At 53.7% G+C, this 19,963-nt stretch overlaps 9 protein-coding genes across 9 annotated transcripts; 6 read left to right on the top strand and 3 right to left on the bottom strand.

Annotated features, from left to right (window-relative positions):
- Nucleotides 1-208: 208 nt before the first annotated feature.
- Nucleotides 209-1,287, top strand: P153DRAFT_112607 (uncharacterized protein). The gene is made up of 2 exons (XM_033661916.1): nt 209-860; nt 934-1,287. Exons 1-2 carry the CDS (start codon nt 441-443, stop codon nt 1,033-1,035), a joined length of 522 nt encoding a protein of 173 aa, XP_033519798.1. The 5' UTR covers nt 209-440; the 3' UTR covers nt 1,036-1,287.
- Nucleotides 1,288-2,128: 841 nt separating this feature from the next.
- On the top strand, nt 2,129-3,423 carry P153DRAFT_112573 (uncharacterized protein). Its single transcript, XM_033661915.1, has 3 exons — nt 2,129-2,447; nt 2,502-3,084; nt 3,137-3,423. The coding sequence occupies exons 1-3, from the start codon at nt 2,442-2,444 to the stop codon at nt 3,256-3,258; spliced, it is 711 nt and encodes a 236-aa protein (XP_033519797.1). The 5' UTR covers nt 2,129-2,441; the 3' UTR covers nt 3,259-3,423.
- A 576-nt stretch (nt 3,424-3,999) lies between these two features.
- P153DRAFT_400226 (mitochondrial import inner membrane translocase, subunit Tim17/22) lies at nt 4,000-4,864 on the bottom strand (the record flags this gene model as incomplete). Its single annotated transcript, XM_033671799.1, has 3 exons — nt 4,654-4,864; nt 4,111-4,584; nt 4,000-4,038 (listed from the first exon to the last, which is right to left on the bottom strand). Exons 1-3 carry the CDS (start codon nt 4,828-4,830, stop codon nt 4,000-4,002), a joined length of 690 nt encoding a protein of 229 aa, XP_033519796.1. The 5' UTR covers nt 4,831-4,864.
- Nucleotides 4,865-5,165: 301 nt separating this feature from the next.
- Nucleotides 5,166-7,539, bottom strand: P153DRAFT_370072 (uncharacterized protein). Its single transcript, XM_033668939.1, has one exon. It carries the CDS (start codon nt 7,245-7,247, stop codon nt 5,322-5,324), a length of 1,926 nt encoding a protein of 641 aa, XP_033519795.1. The 5' UTR covers nt 7,248-7,539; the 3' UTR covers nt 5,166-5,321.
- Nucleotides 7,540-7,957: 418 nt separating this feature from the next.
- Nucleotides 7,958-8,449, top strand: P153DRAFT_389560 (uncharacterized protein; the record flags this gene model as incomplete). The annotated part of the gene is made up of 1 exon (XM_033670854.1): nt 7,958-8,449. The coding sequence occupies one exon, from the start codon at nt 7,958-7,960 to the stop codon at nt 8,447-8,449; it is 492 nt and encodes a 163-aa protein (XP_033519794.1).
- P153DRAFT_434470 (Pkinase-domain-containing protein) lies at nt 8,333-10,781 on the top strand (the record flags this gene model as incomplete). Its single annotated transcript, XM_033673084.1, has 5 exons — nt 8,333-8,518; nt 8,569-8,636; nt 8,688-8,855; nt 8,906-9,513; nt 9,563-10,781. Exons 1-5 carry the CDS (start codon nt 8,482-8,484, stop codon nt 10,779-10,781), a joined length of 2,100 nt encoding a protein of 699 aa, XP_033519793.1. The 5' UTR covers nt 8,333-8,481.
- Nucleotides 10,782-14,052: 3,271 nt separating this feature from the next.
- On the top strand, nt 14,053-14,619 carry P153DRAFT_370069 (uncharacterized protein). The gene is made up of 2 exons (XM_033668938.1): nt 14,053-14,108; nt 14,157-14,619. The coding sequence occupies exons 1-2, from the start codon at nt 14,069-14,071 to the stop codon at nt 14,345-14,347; spliced, it is 231 nt and encodes a 76-aa protein (XP_033519792.1). The 5' UTR covers nt 14,053-14,068; the 3' UTR covers nt 14,348-14,619.
- Nucleotides 14,620-15,699: 1,080 nt separating this feature from the next.
- On the top strand, nt 15,700-19,049 carry P153DRAFT_360383 (potassium/sodium eff; the record flags this gene model as incomplete). The annotated part of the gene is made up of 3 exons (XM_033666917.1): nt 15,700-15,905; nt 15,960-18,186; nt 18,234-19,049. 3 exons carry the CDS (start codon nt 15,700-15,702, stop codon nt 19,047-19,049), a joined length of 3,249 nt encoding a protein of 1,082 aa, XP_033519791.1.
- Nucleotides 18,918-19,731, bottom strand: P153DRAFT_370068 (uncharacterized protein). The gene is made up of 2 exons (XM_033668937.1): nt 19,643-19,731; nt 18,918-19,518 (listed from the first exon to the last, which is right to left on the bottom strand). The coding sequence occupies exons 1-2, from the start codon at nt 19,689-19,691 to the stop codon at nt 19,328-19,330; spliced, it is 240 nt and encodes a 79-aa protein (XP_033519790.1). The 5' UTR covers nt 19,692-19,731; the 3' UTR covers nt 18,918-19,327.
- Nucleotides 19,732-19,963: the final 232 nt, after the last annotated feature.

Below are 19,963 nucleotides of genomic sequence, written 5' to 3'. Positions count from 1 at the left end.
CCTTCCCGGTCAGGAAGGGTCCACTCTAAACATCCTGGTTATGAAGCTCTTCCATACGCCCAAACAGACGGGGCCAGAGTAAACTCGCACGTTCACGACTGGCTTTAGTCTGATGTCATACTCTACCGCCCAGACGTCTCGATCCAGCGTGGCGGAAATTGACGCGAGTACAACCCACGCCTCTTCCGTGCATTCCGATACTCAAGAGGGATCCAGCTACACCGATCTAGCCATCATCGTCTGCTACTTCTTGGCGTTGGCCGTGAGTCTCTAATGGGTGGAGATAGGAGCGTTGAGTCTGATAGGAATTTTGTGAGCTCTCATGAAGTAAGTATAGCCTATCATGACTCGGAAGATTTTGCGTCTTGGTGAACAACAGCTCCAAGGACTCGTATCGAACCCAAAAGCGCCATCTTACCACTCGATCACCGACACGTGCCATGCTCTTGACTGGGAATGCTGCTGGCGCAAATTCGTGGCAGGCAAAGGAGCCGGCACATGCAGCGAGTAACACATCCCAAGACAAAATGTTCGCAAGCAAAAACATCTTACTCGCCACCTGGCCTAGCTTCGATAGCAAAACCTTGGTCGGGAAGGTGCGTAAAATGGTCTTCAAACGTACAATTTGGTCAGTTCGTCATCCAACAGACGCAAGCGATTTGCCGACAATGTATATCGCTTCTCGATGCGGGGCTCTTACTCGATTCTGTTTTGTCCGATCATCTCGCAACGGCAGCCGGGTATCAAAGCTCGAGACGATACTGTGTCCTGACGAACGGGCCGTGACCTGTGTGCGTGGTCGAGACAGGTCAGATGAGAGCCGAGTCGGCTTGTGTGTACGACTTCGAGGCTGTGTTGAGGTATTTTTCATGCCGCCATGATGCCGACCGGTGAGTGTTGGCTGTGTTTTGCCGCTGATTGAGGTCGTTGCAGGCAGTCGAACTCAACCAGCAGGGGCTGCGTCCGGTGAGGGAAGAAAACCGATACAGCCATGTCCCCCTTGATCGTCAGGCCCATATATGTCGCTGCCCGTGAAAAAAGCAATGTGGCTGCATGGAGATACGCCGTAGGGCAACCATGCAAAGTCCTTCAAGAGCTTCCTGGCGCTTACTCGGCGCCGCAACTTTCAGTGTACCTGGTCAGCCGATTGCAAATCTCTACCTCTACTTATATCCCCTTTGTGCCCGCATCTTTTGAGCTTAGGGCTGGAAGAACTTACCAATTCTTACTCACACAGTCGCTAAACAGCCTTTAGCTGTTGAAAGCCTTTGTCGTCGAATCAACTTGATAAGCGCCCGCAGTCACTCCTCGGCACTTCGAAACATCGGTTGTCTGGCTTATAACCCCTCGATGGAGCAGAGCCGCATTCGCATCTTGATCGCCTAGGTGGAGACACATGCGTATCTGATTGTGGCAATACGATATTTGCAGGGAATCTGCGAAAGGTTGTTGCATGCAACACCTGCCTATCACCCTTTAGGTTCATGGCTGTATCGGATTCGGCACTTGTTCTCCGCATTGCTGCGTTCATGGAATTCCTCAACAAACCGCTTTCTCAACTCTCTGTAGTATCCGCGGAACAAAACCAAACATCTCACGACTGGACATACACTTAGATCGCACGGTAATTCCTTCGGCAAGACTCTCTACGACCCGTCCTCTTGCTGTCCCATGATATGGGCTGACGCGAACGAAGATACGACAGGGCGCTTCGCCAGGATAGGGTCTTGCTCGAGCGTCACTGGGCGGGTGTGTTACGGCCTGTATTGGTTGGTCGGAGGCGATGTGCTGTGGCATGCAAGCTACACTCTGCATGACCCCCAGGCAGGATTCTCGGCCGGCCAGCACAACTAGTTTTACTCAATCGCAGCTGACACTCTCCACGATAGTTGCGAAACCCCACGCCTCGCCGAGTGCTATCAACCATAGGGAAGGCTATCGCAAATCGCGGTTCGACTGTAACAGCACGTCCATATGGTCGGGGCAATGACTACCGGCCGGTCTGGTGCTCCTTCCGTCCACTGAACAGCTACGGCTCGGCATAATCAACCATCGGAAGCCCCAGGGTATCAGTGGCATAGACTGGCGGGGTACATGATGATGGCTGCGATCTCATCGCTTGGCCGTCTGTAATCCATGCAGAATGATGCCACAGTGCTTGGTCTAGGACTTGCTCCAGCATATCAGACGCTTTCCCTATATTCGTGTCTGCGCTGGCTCTGGTTACTCAAACTGGCGCGTGATTCACATACCGGATACTGTCTCTGATAACCAGTGGAGAGCAGAGCCGCATGGTGAACGGGAAAGATAAAGGCCTAGAAGGGAGGGGGAGTTGCGAGAGCGTGCAGCAGGCTGGATGTATCCGCGGCGCATTTACGCATACCATACCGTCACCCGAGAATCTCCTGCAGAAACACCCTTAGCGGGTTGCAAGGGTGGTAATGTCGGTATGTTTTGGGGTTTCCACTTTGCAATGGCCTTCTAACATCATGGGTTTCTAGCCACCATACACCTTCCGAATCACCGAAGTGAAGCAGAATCCGAACGTGAAAAAACGATTTGATTGTAACGGCAAACTGGTTGTGCACACCGCTCCAGAAACGCATGAAATAGTCCGAGCAGGGGTCACAGGAAAACTTTGGCATTGCGACTCGCAAAACATCCACCAAATTAGTCAGTTTCCTCCAGGCTCAGCAGTATACAAGACGTTTTCTGTTTACTATGTTGGAGGAGATGGTTTTTGGGTATTGAAAGGAGACGCTCTCGCTCCGCCGCGTGACGACGTCTGGCATCCTCTGCGCTTCGACCACTCGACCACGGATTGGTCCTCGTTCTTGACCAACGCCGGCGGGGAGTCCACATTGCGTTGCCAACGAAACGACCAATCATGGCCGAGTCTACTGTTGCCAGACATCTACCACACCCCGAAGATCGTGTCTCAAGAAGGCTGGGGTGGACTCACTGGCGAACTGCCCATCTTCCTGGCACTGCTAGCACATTCGACCTCCCTAGACTACCTACCGCTTGTGCTCCCACACATGTTTATTAATGGATCCTGGATTCCTCATAATCACAATTTTAAGCGTGAGTTGCTCATGGTGCAGACCAGTCTCGTGTGTAAACTGATCGGGTTTAGGCACCGACCAACGCGGCGTTGTCGTCACCGTGTATACATGCCCCAGGAGCCGGACAGGAGGACCTACGAGCATCGACCTTGCCCAGTACGAGCAAGGGGATCCAGTGAAATACTTCCCCTGAATGGCTCGACGTTGGTAAATCGCTCGCCTAACGATCATACCGTGCTCTTCGCTTTCCATGCATTTCTGTTCCTACCAAAATACGTTTCCCCGTTCCTAAATTGTACGCTCCACGCCCCCGCTCGTTCACGATGCGCATTTCCTTGTCGCGTCTCTGCCTGCTCTTGGGTTCTTGGTGGGAAGTAAGAGTCTGCTTTCACACTCACTGATGGATGGATGGGAACACAATCGTTCCCCCTTTCCACATATGGCGCACTATCAGGTCGCCTAATTCTTGCTGAACGCTTTTTCTTTGCCTAGGATGTTATATTGTGGAATGTAGTTCACGTAGTCAAATTGCCAATACGTTGTTTTCGCTGGAGAAAATCTGTCTTGCCCGCGTGAGGAAAGAGCGAAGAGTGAAGAGTGAAACTTGATAAACGCGGTATTCTGGACTGTCGAGCAGCAAAACACCGATACTTCGCTGCTCGGCTAGTATAGGTATATATCCCACGCGACATGAATACATTCTAGTCATTTACTCATATGGTGCTGTACCTTCAGCTTTCTATCGACGTAACGAGATGTGATGTGATGTGATGTGATGCGAACTGCCTTGAACGCCGCCCAAATGCCCGAATCCGCGGATATAATATACAACAACAGCATACTCGTACAACCCTATCCTTCACCACACCATGACGAAACCCCCATCCCATCCCATCCCACCCTTTCAAAAAACACCCCAAACCCCCAACCCCCCCTACGCAATCGGCCGACTCCGTTCATCCTCCGGCATCCTCTGTAAAACGCATCAGTTCAGCCCAACCCCCCCAAAAAGCCAAAAACCCACCAAAGAAAAGCTCAAACTCACCATATAAGCATCAATCGCGGCCGAAAACGCCGCAAACCCCAAACACCCCACCGCAACCGCCTGAGGCCCCGCATTCCTCGCCAACACCCCGCCCGTAATACACCCGCCCGCGACGCCATTATACAGGTCGTTTTTCGCGCGCAGGCCCTCGATGGCGCACTCGGTGCCGCTGAAGATGGCGCCGACTTTAGCGAAGTTTTTCCCTGAGGCGAGGGATTGGCGGTACATGTCTCGTAGGCCGTGTTTGAGTTGCTGTTTGAGGGGGAGGTCGGTGAGGGGGGTTGCTGTTGCTGTTGCTGCTGCGGTGGGGGTTGTGGTGGCGGCGGTGGGTGTGGGTATGCTGGTAGCGACGGACGACACAGCGCCGGGTACTTGTTTCACACCCCCTACCGCCGCCGTCGCCGCCGTCGTCGTCGCAGTTGGTGTTTGTGCCGTAGCGGCCAAAGGCTGCGACATAGGCGTATCGTAGCGCATCTAGCATCCCTCTCTCGTCAGCTTCTATCCGTCTATCCATCCTCCACTTGTCCATGCAAATCTACGCACCGAAGCCATAAAGAGCCCGAACATGGCGCCCAACCCGCCGCCCATTACGCCTGCCATTGCGGTTTTGCCCACGCAGCTCTCCATTCCGCTTTGCATCATCTTGACCATTTGCGCTTCTTGCTCCGACATGCCGGCGTTGGGGTTCATGGCGCCGGGGAGGCCGCCGGGGAAAGCCATGGTTTGGTTTGTCGTGTGGTGGGGGGATTGAGAGGGCGTGGATGTGGGTTGTGAGGAAGTGGGTGATGGTGGCACGGAACTTTTGCGGAGGAGGTGCGGAGGTCTTGGCTGGGTTGGGGGACGGTTGAGAATTTGACATGTACGTCAACGTGCTCCAGGCCTTGATAATTGGTTATCAATTTTAAAAAGGCATGCACACAAATTATTGATATGGTGAGATATAATATTCATTAAGCAAACTAAAAGACTAAAAAGTTGATCGACAATACATATGTCGTCGCTACGCTTAAATACGTATGATGTGCATGTCCATCCATTGCACGCTCAAACGCCCATCCCAACGCCTCGCTATGTCAAATTCAATCTTCGACCAAACCAAACCACTATGCAAAGCTCTGCTCCTCTATATTAAAGAAAATTTCATGTCGACCATGGGGTATGGTCGCGTAACATCATCAGAGCGTTGTCCTGGCGTGTGGGTCGTTTTGTCATTAAGGAAGGCCAGTAGGCGAGCCGCAGCGGCCAAGGTAGTCTCCATGGGAGTGGGTTGAGTCGCGAGACTCTGGGGGAGGGGTGAGCTGCTTCTCCCATTCCTTCATCAAATGCGAGGCTGTGCGTTTGAGGTGGGTGGGCGACAGCTTGACTAGATCCGGCCAGGGGATTGAGTTGCGCTTGGGTTCGCGTGGTGCAGCGTCGTCGGCATGGCCCACGGAGCTGGCAGTAGTTTGCGACGACGCCTTGGAGTCGTGACGCTTCGAGTGGTATATCTTGCTCGCTTGTGCACTGCCAGAGGTTTCCGACGACGGCACGTCAGACTCGTCGGAGCTGTCGTGCGTGTTCACGGCCTTTGCTTCGCTCGGCGTGTCCCAGTTATCCCAATCTTCGAACTCCTCCACGGCTCTTTGGGTTTGCTTTTGTGGGGTCTTGATCGCGTGAGTCTTTTTATTCATGGTAGTTCGTGTGGGTTCACTCAAACCATGTTCTTTCCAAAAGTCATCGCCTATAGAACCTGATCTTGGTGTGGTCTTTTTGGAACTGGCTGAACGACTGAGGGGTGGGCGGCCGCCGGACGGGTTGCGGACGGACTGTTTCGAGGGACCCCTGCCATTGGCCAAGGCGAAGTTGTCGTTGCCAGAGACGGCTTCATCACCAACAGTAGCCTGTCTGATGTCTTCGAAGAAGGTAACCAGGCCGTTCTTGAAGTCGGTTGCGATCTGAGAGCTAGCGCGGATGATATTGTCGCGCTGCATGTTGGTTACGCTACTTGTGTCCGAGCGGTCCATGTTGGTATCATCGATGAGGTTCCGCATAAGATCAGACGATGTCGAGGTCCGCGAGAGAGGCACAGGTTGTTTGTCCATAGGCTCATCGTTGTGGACATCGATGGGCTGGGGGAAGGAGGGCGTGTAGGATTTGTCAGGTGAGAGGAGCGAGAGCGTGCGCAGGTGCCTCGAACCACTGAAGACCTTGCGCTGTGAGCTCTTTGTGTTGTTGAGCAAGGCTTTTCTACGCTCCATCTCGCGCTGCATGGATATGGACCCGTCATCATCTTCTTGGTCGGGCTGGATGTCGATGAGCAGTGTGTTGACGGGCTGCATCTGGGCGACCCTGCGCGAGTCGCTGCGCCGTTTGTTGGCTTCGTGCATCGACCACTGCCTCTTCAGCGTCTTGAGGTCCGCCTCGGCCTTTGTGAGTTCCTCCCTGAGTTCCAGGACGTAGCGCTCCTGGGCGGCGAGGACGGCGAGGAGATTTGGTTCGGGCGAGGAGGCCGTCGAATCTGGCGAGAGTGGCGACGGCGCCATTGCCCACGACTGGGGACGCGAGCGCGGTGTGTGGATGGGCGAATTGCTGCCAGCAGCGGGTTGGATGGGGAACTGCAGCGACAGGCGCTTGCCTTGGGAGAGGACATCAACGTGCGACATGGTCTTGGAGCGGGAATGGGATGACATGTCGGGGGAGGGTTCGAGGGGGGAGGGAGAGGAGGTGGTGGTGGTGGTGGTGGTGATGGTGGTAGAAGGGGCGGGAGGGTCAGAGCGGTGACCGCTGAGATTTGATGCGAGTTGGACCCCTGGCGATAGCGCGGCTCTGCTGCGATCGGATCCCAGGGTCATGGACCGTTTCCGGGCGAGGCCGTTTGGCTTTGGCTTGGGCTGGGGCTGTGCGCGGTCCATGGCATCTGTTCCTCCAGCGGACGACTTGACGCTCATGGCATTGTCTTTGCCGTGTGTGCAGAGGAGGAACGAGCGGCGGAGGCGGCGTGAGAGTCGGTACAAAATTAGCGAGCTGGTGGCGGGCGAGAACTCGAAACAAAGGCCCAATAACGCGACAGGAAGGCCGAGCAGGCGGAGGACTACGGAGCCCTTGAACCACTCCACCCACGTCTTCAGCAGCGTCGGGCTGTTAGCACAGGAAGCCATTCCAGGCCATCTGAAGGGTGCATTTCTTGGAGTCGAGGTTGGCAAAGGCGGCGGGGTTTGGACAGTGGTACAGCAGCGGGCGCCGCAGTCTTTGTGCTGCCATGCTCACGCGCGTGGTGCTCAGGCCACACACAAACAAATCCACTCGAGCAACCAGCTGTGTGTCCATGGGCTGGCCTGCATCTCTAGCGTTGCCAGCGTGGTGTGACCACTGGTCTGGTGCGAAGGCAGTGTTTTGATCGTTGCTCCTTTGGCCGCATCTTGGCCGTTGGCATGCACGCCTGAAACCACGTCAACAGACGTGCAGTGGGACGCTCGATCGTCGTCTGTACGAGCGCGAGGGGCAGCAATCCTCCGCCAACGGCTCGAGCGCATGTCGATGCAGACTGCCAAAAGCAAGCAACACGAACATGGCCCAGGCGTGCTGTCACAGAGATGGGCGGTCAAACGCGCGTAGAGTGCATTGTGCAAGTCTTCTGGCACCTCGAGTGTTTCCAGTCCTGCAAGACAACGCAGACCGCTTCGACGGCTCAATGGCAGCTGCTTAAGCGACAGGCATCCCGTGACAGGTCTATTTTCTTCTGCCGTGTCGCAATCTGGGGCTGGGAGCTACCAACGGTTGTCCATAGTAACTGCTGGCCAGGCGTCGCTGTAGTCGAGCCCATCTATGTCATTGTTGGCTCGAGCTCCAGAGTGCGGACAGTAACTCCATGCGGATGACTATTCCACAAACTCGGGCGGTGCCGCCGTCGAGGGATCTAGTCGACTTCTCATGCAGGGTGGCATTCCAGAAATCGGCAAGATGGGGCTGGTGCAAGAATGGGCTAAGGCGTGGCCTCTCTGGGGAAGCACCCGCAACCGCCCACCTCAGCGTCTGGGAGTCGTTCAAGTCACTGCAAGCACCTGGACCGTCGATGCACACAGCTGAAATTGCCTGGATCGCGCCCATAGCGTCGCGACGTCATGATCATCTTGCTTGTGTTGCTAGCCAAATCACCGCGGGGCGTGCGTCTGTTGACGCGGTTGCTGGGGCAATGGCCACGGACCCTGCACCCTCGACGTCCATTATCACTTTCATGGCCGCACCAGCAGCAGCCCTATCACCCCCATCACCACCACCGCACAACCCCTATTTCTATCCAACGGCCCCGCCGTCTGTCCATTCTCTCAGCCTGTGCCCGACCACGACCCCAATATTCTGAGCGCCTGCAACGTCGCAGGAACACGGCCCAAGATGGCTGAGAACTACCAAGTCATGGAGGAGCTAGGCAGTACGTCACTTGTGGGACCACGAAACACCATAGGGCTGACAGGATCACAGGTGGGAGCTTTGGCAAAGTGTACAAGGCCATTGACCGGTCAACTGGCGAGACAGTCGCCATCAAGCACGTACGTGCAAGCCCATCTCGTCTTCCCACCCCCACACTCACCCTTGCGTAGATCGACCTCGAAGACAGCTCCGAGGAGCTTGCCGACATCCAAGCAGAGATCGCACTGCTCAGCACCTGCCACAGCCCGTACATCACCGCATACAAGACGAGTTTCGTCAAGGGCGTCAAGTTATGGATCGTCATGGAGTATCTTGGTGGTGGTTCGGCTGCAGATCTGGTATGCGGTTCATGGAAAAGCAGCCATGACATGCGTGCTGACAATTGCAGCTGGCACCCGGCCCCTTCAGCGAGGCACAAATCGCGATAACGTGTCGCGAGCTTCTCCTGGGACTCGACTACTTGCATTCGACAGGCAAAATTCACCGCGACATCAAGGCTGCCAACGTCCTCCTGACCGACCAGGGCAAGGTCAAGCTCGCCGACTTCGGTGTTGCTGCACAGTTGACCAACATGAAATCCATCCGCGTGACGTTCGTGGGCACACCTTTCTGGATGGCGCCCGAGGTTATACAAGAGGCGGGCTACGACTTCAGGGCTGATATTTGGTCACTCGGCATCACCGCAATGGAGCTGGCTGAAGGCGCACCACCACATGCCGGCGCCCACCCCATGAAGGTGCTCTTCACAATCCCCAAGAACCCCGCTCCCCGTTTACAAGGCGACCGATGGAGCAAAGACTTCAAAGACTTCATTGCACAATGTCTCATCAAGGACCCAGATCGACGAGCGACCGCACAAGAACTACTGAAGCATCGATTTGTTCAGCGTGCAGGCAAAGTCGAGCTATTGCGAGAGCTGGTTGACCGCAAGCAAATGTGGGATACTCAAAGAGAAACACAGACCGTCTCGCAACCCAAGTACTACGAAGAGACCATGTAAGTTTGCTGATTTGACGACTCGGGTCACCCACTGACATTCTTGAAGGATCGACCTATCTTCACGGACACGAGATGATGAATGGGTTTTCGACACTCTCAAACCAGGCACAGTGGCTCCCGCGCGCCAGAGCGGGCGGCGACGCAAGCTTGCACGCATTCCTTCTGCGGAGGCTTCAGATGTAGACTCAGGGATGCAGAGCTTAGACCTAAACGCCGCACCACTCGGCATGATCACAGAATCCCCTCTAGCAGAACGCCGTCGATCTACATCTCGAACGTCATCACAAGCAACAGCATTACGCGATTCTTCTGGCTCGACACCAACTGCTCGACGCGTTAGTAACGCCCCCAAGCAGCCCCTCGGCGTCGATCTCACCTTTGGCAACTCACCATCGACTGTGCGACACTTCAAACGGGTGCCATCTGGGGAGCGTCGAGCACCCTTGCGTTCGAGTCCGCCGCCAGACCAGGCCAACCAGGGCAACTGGTTCAACCCTCAGGCCCCGACATTTCGACCATCGCCACCTAACTCAGCACGCGCTCTAGACATGAACAACGAGAACCAACCGCCGACTCCAGATTACCCGCCAATGCCAGTAACGAAAGATGCATTGTACGGCCGACGAGCATATAGCAAAGTCCTCGACTCTGTGTTCCAGGAGGCATATGCCGATTCTGGGTCTGCTCCTCAGCGAGAGGCTCTAGGGCGGGTATCCCAGGCCTGGGCGCAGCTGGACGAAGTCGACCCCCACGGCGAGTTCATGCTGCTCAAAGCCATGGTCGACCGTCTGAAGAACGACCCTAAACTCGCATCCGCCCTCGGCCTCGAGATCGCCCCCACAAAGTCACCCCTCAAGCACAACACAAACACCAGCGACACAAGTCTGAGCGGCACCACCGTCCACGGCAAAGGCACAACACGCATCCGCTCCAGCACCACATCCACAACCTCGACAAGCAAAGCCTCGGACGACTACAGCTCTTCCTCGCCCTACCAGACCCCCAACAGCACGCCCATGAGCTCCCCGACAAAGACCTCGAAGCTCATCCTCGCCCAGAACAACCCTCAAGTGAAATCCCACCGTCGGCGCCAGAGCGCTTTTGCAGGCGGCGAGAAACTAATGCCCCCTGATGCGCACGGGGCCCTCGACGAGAAGAAACTACCCGGCCATGTCGAGAAGGGCATGGAGCAGCAGGGTCTGCTCGCGGATATTCTCTACGGGCAGTGGACGCAGGGGCTGCGCACGCGCTGGCCTATCGCGTAGTTCTGGCTTTTTGTGGGGTTGTTCGGGGTCGTGTTGAATGTGGGGTTGGGGGCGTTTGTGTTTTTTTGGTTACGGTGCTGGTGTAGCTGATCGGCGGCGTTTCTTCTCACGGGAGGGACAATGATCCGTTCTTGGCCATGGGAAGACTTTAGCGGTCTACCGTATGCTGTGGCTTCTTGAATATGCAGGCTAGGCGTGGTGGTTTTTTGTATACTATACTTACTGCATGAGTCGGCGTTTTTTGTCCCTTGTTTATGGGTTCTGGTCTCGGGCTTGGATGGCGGGCGTTGGGTGGCCCTACACGTCAAGTATAGGTAGCAAGCGAGCGGGGGATTGGTTTCCAAGCGTGGTGTTTCGACGGCTTGTTTTTTGTAGTGCTTGTAGTCGAGGTGGGTGGATGGAGCGAGTGGTAATCTGAATGTGAATGAGGTGTGTGGTGTTGATATGCGGCTTTTTGACCTGGTTGCTGGAGTGTTTCTTTGGTTGGTGGTGCGTGAAATGCATGGATTGATCCGAGCGTGTGCTCTACTTCCTCGACGAATCGACTCGTGTTATACGGTGAATCAAGAATTCGAATCTAGGGGTTACTTGCACTCCGGCTCATGTTTCGTGTCGTGTCGTGTCGTGTCGTGTCATATCATGTCAACACCCACCAATGTACCTACAGTTCTTCACATCTCACTCGTGTGCGTGGGTGTGAGTGTTGATGTGGTGAGTACATGATCATCACAGTGTTTTCTTTGCGAGAGGTGGGGGTTGGAAGGTCTGGGTCTCGTGTCTATAGATGTGCTGGGATGTGCTGGGATGGTGTGTGTGTGTGTGTGTGTGTCTGTGTGTGTGTGTGTGTGTGTGTGTGTGTGTGTGTGTGTGTGCCTCATCGCAGTACATACATACTCGGTGCACACATACTCGGTGCATGGATGGACGGCTAGACTGTAAGGTTTTGCGGGTTGAATGGCTGGACTGAGGAGCTGACTGAGTGGCTACCTGAATGACTGGTTGCTCGGCATGGTTGCTCTACTGTACTGTACTGTTGATGTTGGTGCTGTTGCTGGTCTAGCTCCTACGCATGGGTAGACTGTGATGAAGGAGATGGAGGTAGACTGGATGCAACCATGTCTCACAACTGACGGGTTGAGTAGGTGCCTGGTAGAACACGATATTGCACTATGCGATGTAGGCACTCGTCAGTTCTGCCGTCAATCCGCCAGTTCTTGCCGTAAGTGCAATCGGGTCGGGTTGAACTGATTTGAGGTATGTGCACCTCGGCCCGATTTAAAAAGAGGACACAAAGGATATCGACGCGTGTAATCTAGCGGTGAGCACCTTCTTCTTATGGGTCCCTGTGGGCATCTAGTGCTGAGTTAATTGACGCGTTTTGCCTCCTCAAATGTCGAGAAGTATTGCTGATCCCGCGATGGTGGTGTCGTTGTCGTCTGTTTAGAGTTGTCTTGATCGCCGGGTCCACAACGGGAATATGTGTTGCAGGCCCGCCGTCCTCGAAATGGCTCATTCCGTGGTTTTTGCAGACAGGGCGGGTTTGAGTTTAAGTTGCTGGATGTATGGAGAGAATGATCTGCATTTCGGACCAAAGGGGGGGGGGAAGTTGGTTGAGGCATTATCGTGCTGATACGTGGTTACGGCTTGTGACGACGAGATGCGATTCTGCAAAGTTTGTTCAGAACTTGGTCTTGCACAGACCTTATCGGCTGGCACAAGGCTGTGCCGACGCAGATCGAAATTCGATGTGGCTCGATAAAGAGGAAGGTGGGTTTGCCGTGTTGTGCCTGGATGGACGACACGATGTGACGGGCGTGTGCCGAAACATCCGCCTTCTCGGCCCCGCTCTAAAACGCCCCTCTCTGATCGGCGGCACCTGACAGCCACGAACACGTTCAAACGTCGGTACGTATTGTATCGTGACGTTTGGTGCGAGTCTCCAACCAGTTTCGTACGTAATGTGGCACTTGTGAGGCGTCTAAAATCGGGAGCATCGCCTCAGAGTGGCAATAGCAAGTTCTGAATAACCGGCCATGAGCAGGAGGTTATTCGCGATCGGTGGAGCAATGTTGCAAGCAAACAGCGGTGGGTCCGTGACGTTAGGTTACGGATTTAGAAACTCGCGTCTGTCGGGAAGGCTTGGCGGTGAGAAAATGGTCGAGCGTTTTGTGTGGGAAAGAAATCTTGGCTGCGGTTTTTCGCGGCTGAATCGTGTCAAGAACGTGTCGAAGTGCAGATCGAAGAGTCTAGAAAACATTGCCCCGTCTCCTTGCATGCTCCACCTACCGGTGTAAACCCAAAAGAAAAGTGCTGACTGCAGAGATTTTGACTCTAAGAGTTGGGCAACGTGGATCAGGCTGTAATCTTACACGCCAAATAAACTTGAATTTATGTAGTGCAGTAGGGTCGAACGAAGCTGATAAGAAAGACCCTGTTAGGAAGGCATAGTATGCACGATCCATGTGTCTATTGCAAGGATACGAATGCAGCTTCGTCATATACGACGCGAATAACGATATTGTCTAGCGACATGGCGTGTCTTCCAACAACCATCTTGCTGGAAGGTACAGGGACGTGGCGGGTGCTCAGCAGCCGGCTCGTGCAACGGCGCTGGGCGTTTTAGTCATGAGGTGCCACGATGTTCAACTTGGATCGTCACCAGAAACGCCGCCATCAGCTATCGTGAATACCGAGTAAGCCGTCACCACAACTTCGAATCAAGATACAGCGGCGTTGATGAATACCTGCCGTCCCAGGGTACTGTATGCAGCGAGCTGTAAAAAGCATGGTGCGTCAGCCGTGCCCCTGAAATCGCGGCTTCCCCAGATTTTGTTTGGCTGGCTTCGGATCTGGCGGTGTGTGGAGCATGTCAAAAAATGGCTCAGGGCGGAGCTGGCTAAATCACGTTCTACGTGCTAAGACTACATGCGCCAATTAAGTTACCATGATTATTGTCACGATCGTGATGCATGCGTCCGTGTGTACGCCTCATGCCACCGTCAGGGCGTGATGTGTGCTGTTTCTGGTTTGCGGTGAAGTCTTGCATCGTGAAACTTTCAAGGGGTCACATCGTATAAAGTGATGGCTGGCTGCCCTCTCTGGAGAAGCACCACGATTCCACACTCTGAAGCAACACTCACTCAACTTCGATACCGATTCTCTTGAACCACACAATCCACGCCAAAGAACTATCCCATACAAACCTCCAACTACAACCAACACTCATCATGCCTGCTCTATCATTTCACGCTCCTTCCCCATCATCTTCTCCTACTTTGTCGCCCGCCATGTCGCCTACGCCATCGATAGTTCTTCATCCCTCATCGGGTATATTTGATCAACCAAACTAAAGCTTTCCATCTAATCTCAGTACAGGCGCTTCGTCAACGCAGGAGCTACACAAGTCAAAGCAAGATCCTGCGGAAGCATATCGCTACCGCTACGCGCAATATCTCGCAGCCACCTTCAGCATGTCCATACAAGCTGCGTTGGCTGAGGCTGATAGCCAATTGGCTCCTCGTCGCTCATCGAGTCTGTCCGAGGCTGAGTCGTTCAGGTCGATTTGAGGCCGAGTTGGCGGATTGGAGGAGTTTACGATCTTATGAATATACTTGGGAATGGTAATCAGCATGGATATGGGGTTCGCGGCGCATACTTGTCGTTGACAGAATCAAAAAGTTCTTGTTCTTTTCCACTCTTTCTCGTGATGCCGAAGCAAGATGCCTTTGCTGATGCTCTTCAGCCATCATTGCCTGATGCTATTGAGCCACGGGATCTGCATAAAAAATTGCATCTCAACAATTCCAATTGTTGGATTGTGGTGAAAGCTGATCTGAGCTGCGAAGCCTGTTGGTGTGGTTGATGTTGATGCAACGAGGTGTAGAGCGGACGCCCCACTTTGCTAAAATCTAGGTATGTGTGGGGATGTGGCTCTTCCTCGTCCATGGGAACCCCTCAATTTCAACGACATTCGGCCAGGGACACCTCCGCATATCCTCTCCAACACAATTTTTTCAGTTTGGAAAGCCTTCGCATTGGTCCTCCGCACTTAGTTTTGCTCTGAAAGTTGGATCCTGCCCATTTCGAACCACTTCGGTTTCCAATTGGCACTCTGAACCTGTTGATAAGATGCTGTTGTCTTGCGCAAGGCTCCTGCACTTCTCCGCAGTTGTACCATTTCCAGGTGGTTGCGAGTCGCTTTATTGGTGGCATAGGACTTTTATCAGTCCGATCAAGCATGTACAGCGTGGCGATCACCAGCGCGTTTACTTTTCGCGACTGCTGCTTACCAACAGCGATGGGCCAGATAGTTTAGCCTTTCCAAGGTCATGGCTAACCTGTAAAGGCAGAGTAGTTGTTGGTTTGTTCGCTGATCTTGGCTTACGAGCGGAGTTTATTACCAGTATTGCAGTATTGTACCACCACATTGCGAGCGCTCATCTATCTCTCAACCCGACAAACTAATCATTTCAGTGGCGGGGCCGTGCATCCCGACAATCATACGAACACATATTCGGGATTCGGCAAAAGATGTTCTTGAAATCGTCAGCCAAGTTTCTTGACCTCTTGTTTATGACCAGCACGAAGAGTCCATCTTTGCTGAACGCTCCAACTGCAGGTTGTCGCTCAGAGAAGCTTGTAAGGCTAGGAATTCGAGCACTACCCATCCCAGACTTGAAGAGCCTCACCTACGCTATACCACAACAACATTGTGAGCAACGAATGAGCGCAAGTTAGTGGGACGTGGATGATGAGGAGTTCCAAGCCTTGGAAGGATCCACGCAAGCCCCACGTTGATCGCCTACCTATCACGCGTGACCCCGCCTCCCTTGGTATGACCCACGGGATATAATTGTCTGATGAAGCGCCACTTTATTGTCTTCAACAACAGCACCACGGTGTTTTTTTGCCTATTTGAATGGGTGAAACTGTCCTACCTGCCGTCGAAGAGACTGCTCCTCAGGAAATTGAACCCCGTACAGGTGGTTCAAATGGGCTAAATACTACGAATCGACCAGGGCAACTCCAGCCAAACCCAAGCGATGGCGCTACTCCGTCCCCGCTCCATGCACCGCACACCCTCACCTTCGAAGAAGTTGCAGAGGAACTGCGCGTGGACATCAAGTAAGACCAGCATGAAACATTCCTAACGTCTCCCGCAATAGCTAACTCTTACAGCCATGGACTCAGCACTACTGAAGCTGAATCTCGCCTCCAGCTCTATGGACCTAACAAGGTCAAAGGAGCTGAAGGGTTATCTATGTGGAAGATTCTCATGAGACAGATATCGAACAGTCTCACCTTCGTTCTCATCATCGTCATGGCCATCAGTTTTGGTATCGACGACTACATTGAAGGCGGTGTCGTCACTGCCGTCATTTGTCTGAACATCGTTGTCGGATTCTGGCAGGACTACCGTGCTGAGAAGACCATCGAGTCTCTCAAAAAGCTCACTGCTCCTGAAGCAACTGTCACTCGTGATGGTACTACGGACGTTAAGGTTAAGGCTGTGGATCTTGTTCCTGGCGACATTGTTCAGTTGAGTGTTGGCAGCATTGTGCCCGCCGACATTCGTCTGATCGATGGTGTCAACGCCTTCACCAACGAAGCTTTTCTCACAGGAGAATCCATTCCCGTAGAGAAGACACCGCTCAAGGTATTCGACGACTTCGACCTTGCCACCGGCGACCGGACCAACCTTGCGTTTTCAGGCAGCGAGATGACATCTGGAAGATGCCGTGGTATCGTCGTCGCCACAGCCATGGAGACTGAAGTAGGAAAGATTGCCACCATGCTTCGGCAAAAGAAAGACGACGCCCCGGAATCTCTGAGCTTTTTCGGGAGACTATGGAGGAGGTTTGTTCGTGGCCTGAGGACCATCCTAGGTCTTGTGGGAACTCCTCTTCAGATTACTTTGAGCAAGTTTGCTCTCTTGTTGTTTGGCCTTGCCATCCTCCTCGCCATCATTGTCTTTTCCGCAAGCAAATGGCAGGTCGGTGGCGAGGTTCTCATCTATGGCATCTGTGTGGCGGTTGCGGTCATCCCCGAATCGCTCATTGCGGTTCTCACAATCACCATCGCCGTTGGCGGCAAAGCAATGGCCAAAGCCAATGTCATCACCAGGGTTCAGTCCGCGATCGAAGCTGTGGGTGGCGTCACCAACATCTGCTCTGATAAGACTGGTACCCTTACCCAAGGTCGAATGGTCACCCGTAAAGCTCTCATACAAGGGGTCGGGACCATCGCTGTCGACGCTATCACTGATCCTTTCGATCCCAGAAGCGGCCGGGTCACCCTCGACGACGAGCGTCTGGGCCTAGACCAGTACCAACCAAGCACTACCCTTGCTCGCTTCCTGCGTACAATTGCTCTTTGCAACAACTCCAAGGTCCAAACGCCATCTGAGATGAGCATTGAAACATCAAACGAGAAGAGCGACAATGCAGATCGCAGCATCAGTGATGATGATCCCGACACAGATGCATCCACGATACAATCTGCGACCCTCTCTTCCGCTCCAGGGCAGGCAGCTGGCACTTGGAAGGCTCACGGCGAACCAACCGAGATCGCATTGCACGTTCTTGCGTCACGTTTTGGCATGGGTAAAGAGGATATACTGAGGTCCTCGAACATCTCTCTCGCCACAGAGTTCTCCTTCGACTCGACAGTCAAGAAGATGACAGTCGTCTACAAGGATAACCATTCTGGCAATATGGATGTCTACACCAAAGGTGCTACCGAGTTCATGCTTCCGGTACTCAACGTTTCCGAACAAAAAAGGGACGAGATTATGCAAGCGGCTGAGTCTATGGCTAATGAAGGTTTGCGTGTTCTCTGTGTCGCTCATAAGGCACTGTCACCTGGCACAAACATTCAAGAACGTGCCTCGGTTGAAGATGACTTGGATTACATCGGCCTTGTCGCCATCTATGACCCACCTCGCCTGGGGACCAAGGGTGCTGTTCGCGAATGCAAGGTCGCCGGTATTACTGTCCATATGCTCACTGGCGACCACCCTGGTACTGCGCGAGCTATCGCCAAAGACGTTGATATCATCGACGATGATACTCCAGCCTCGGCCGTCATGATCGCAAGAGATTTCGATCAGATGACAGATGAACAGATTGACAACATGGAAACCCTGCCCCTGGTCATTGCCAGGTGTAGCCCAAAGACTAAGGTCAAGATGGTACAGGCTCTGCACAGGAGGCAACGCTTCTGTGTTATGACTGGCGATGGTGTTAACGACTCTCCGGCCCTCAAGCAAGCCAACGTTGGTATGGCTATGGGCACTGGAAGCGATGTTGCCAAAGACGCCGCTGAGATGGTCCTCACTGACGACAACTTCGCCTCAATTGTAAAGGCAGTTGAAGAAGGTCGACGCTTGTTTGACAATATTCAGAAGGTAAGACACACGCCCTTTCAGATCACCACGCATACTAACCTTTCTAGTTCTTGATGCACCTCCTCATCTCCAACATCGCCCAGGTGATCCTCCTTCTAATCGGCCTAGCCTTCAAAGACAACGACAACCACTCCGTCTTCCCACTCTCTCCTATTGAGATTCTCTGGGTCAACCTCATCACCTCTTCCTTCCTCGCTATTGGGCTGGGTCTCGAGGAGTCGCAAACAGACAGCATGCTGCGCCCCCCACGCGACGTCAAAGCCGGCGTCTTCTCCAAGGAGCTCATCACAGACAAGTTCATCTACGGTTTCTTCATGGGCGCCTTGTGTCTATTCTCCTTCGCCATTGTCGCCTACGTCGGCCCCGGCGGCGGGAACCTGGGCTCCGGATGCAACGAAGCATTCAACGACACATGTGACGTTGTATTCCGCGCCCGCGCCACAACCTACTGCACCATCACGCTGCTGCTCCTCGTCACGGCATGGGAAGTCAAGCACTTCGCTCGCTCGCTGTTCAACATGTATCCGCACACGGACATGGGCGTGCCGCGCGGCCTGTCGGTGTTTCCGACGCTCTGGCGCAATCGCTTCCTCTTCTTCGCTGTCATCGCGGGACTGGTCACTATGTTTCCTATCGTTTATATCCCTGTTATCAACGAGAAGGTGTTCAAGCATGGCACGATTACGTGGGAGTGGGGGGTTAGCTTCGGATGTGTGGTTATCTACATCTCCGCCATCGAGACGTGGAAGATGATCAAGCGGAGGTGTGGGATCTGGAGTGGTGCGCACAAAGTCGTTAGTCGCGAGGATGCTGAGGCTAGGGCGGGGTTGGACGTTGGCGGTGTGAGGGAGAAGAAGAGGTAAGAAATGATGTAACGTGGAGTGAGCATGGTGGTGGATGCGAATAAATTGCCAGCAAGGAAGTCCGGGTTCATGTCATTGCGGGTTATACATGTCGGTCTCCTTGGATCGACCCATGGTCTGTCGCTCCCGACACGTCTCATACTCTTGTCTCCACACTCTCTTCACATAGCGGTGTTTTTAGCGCCTACGAATCATTCCAACCTTGGTCATTAGTCTACTCTCGTTCACCTCCCACCTATCCCTATCTCTATCTCTATCTTCCCACCTCCCTACCCCCCTCACGTCCTCGTCACATTACTAATCCGATCCATCGTCGTCTCCGCCCGCACCTCCACATTCGTGCCCGCAACATGTCCATGGCCGTCCGTCTTTTCCAGCGGCCCGTGCCCCTTGGCCTCTTCTGTGCTGTCGTTGCGGAAGGGTTTTTTGAGCGCTTCTTTTATCTTCGTTGATGTGGAGGGGTTGGAGTCTGGATGGATGTGATTAGGGTGGCAAGACATAGGGGTGCGTGTGTGAGCAGGAGAAGGCAAGTGATGTGGAACGGCGGATCAAAGTGTTGATCATTGGAATAGATGGGGGAGTCAAGTGCGTACCGTTGGCTACATCAGCCATGAACTCTGAGGAGGGGTTTTGGTTTGACATTTTAAAGCAAATTGGAAGTTTTGGAGGGTATATGCGTGTGTGTGTAGAGCTTTGTTCTGGTCGGGAAAGGGTTTGAGGATAGAGGTAGTAATGGGCTTCCAGTTTCGCGATTGTGAATCTACTGATTAAAAGAGGCCGGAACTTCGGAACGTCTGACGTCACATGGCGCCTGTGGTGTAGTTTTGAGCGGGCTTCTCGCCGTGATTTGTCATTGGGATGTAAGCTTTGAGGCTGTGGTTAGTCTCGTATGATATTATAGCGTGATGGGGTAC

This window comes from Dothidotthia symphoricarpi, assembly GCF_010015815.1.
Source record: "Dothidotthia symphoricarpi CBS 119687 unplaced genomic scaffold P153scaffold_20, whole genome shotgun sequence".
Taxonomy (NCBI): Eukaryota; Fungi; Ascomycota; class Dothideomycetes; order Pleosporales; family Dothidotthiaceae; genus Dothidotthia; species Dothidotthia symphoricarpi.
The sequence above is the reverse complement of the archived record's forward strand: the minus strand, read 5'-3'. Positions and strand labels throughout refer to the sequence as shown.

What these genes read in the sequence shown, in the direction of transcription:
- P153DRAFT_370069 (XM_033668938.1), top strand. Translation starts at nt 14,069, where the DNA reads ATGTCGCCTACGCCATCGATAGTTCTTCATCCCTCATCGG. An exon ending in AGTTCTTCATCCCTCATCGG is followed by an intron (nt 14,109 to 14,156) that starts GTATATTTGATC and finishes ATCTCAGTACAG; the next exon opens with GCGCTTCGTCAACGCAGGAG.
- P153DRAFT_112607 (XM_033661916.1), top strand. Translation starts at nt 441, where the DNA reads ATGCTCTTGACTGGGAATGCTGCTGGCGCAAATTCGTGGCAGGCAAAG. An exon ending in GACTTCGAGGCTGTGTTGAG is followed by an intron (nt 861 to 933) that starts GTATTTTTCATG and finishes AGGTCGTTGCAG; the next exon opens with GCAGTCGAACTCAACCAGCA.
- P153DRAFT_370072 (XM_033668939.1), bottom strand. Translation starts at nt 7,247, where the DNA reads ATGGCTTCCTGTGCTAACAGCCCGACGCTGCTGAAGACGTGGGTGGAG.
- P153DRAFT_370068 (XM_033668937.1), bottom strand. Translation starts at nt 19,691, where the DNA reads ATGTCAAACCAAAACCCCTCCTCAGAGTTCATGGCTGATGTAGCCAAC. An exon ending in CATGGCTGATGTAGCCAACG is followed by an intron (nt 19,519 to 19,642) that starts GTACGCACTTGA and finishes ACATCCATCCAG; the next exon opens with ACTCCAACCCCTCCACATCA.
- P153DRAFT_112573 (XM_033661915.1), top strand. An exon ending in TCATAATCACAATTTTAAGC is followed by an intron (nt 3,085 to 3,136) that starts GTGAGTTGCTCA and finishes GATCGGGTTTAG; the next exon opens with GCACCGACCAACGCGGCGTT.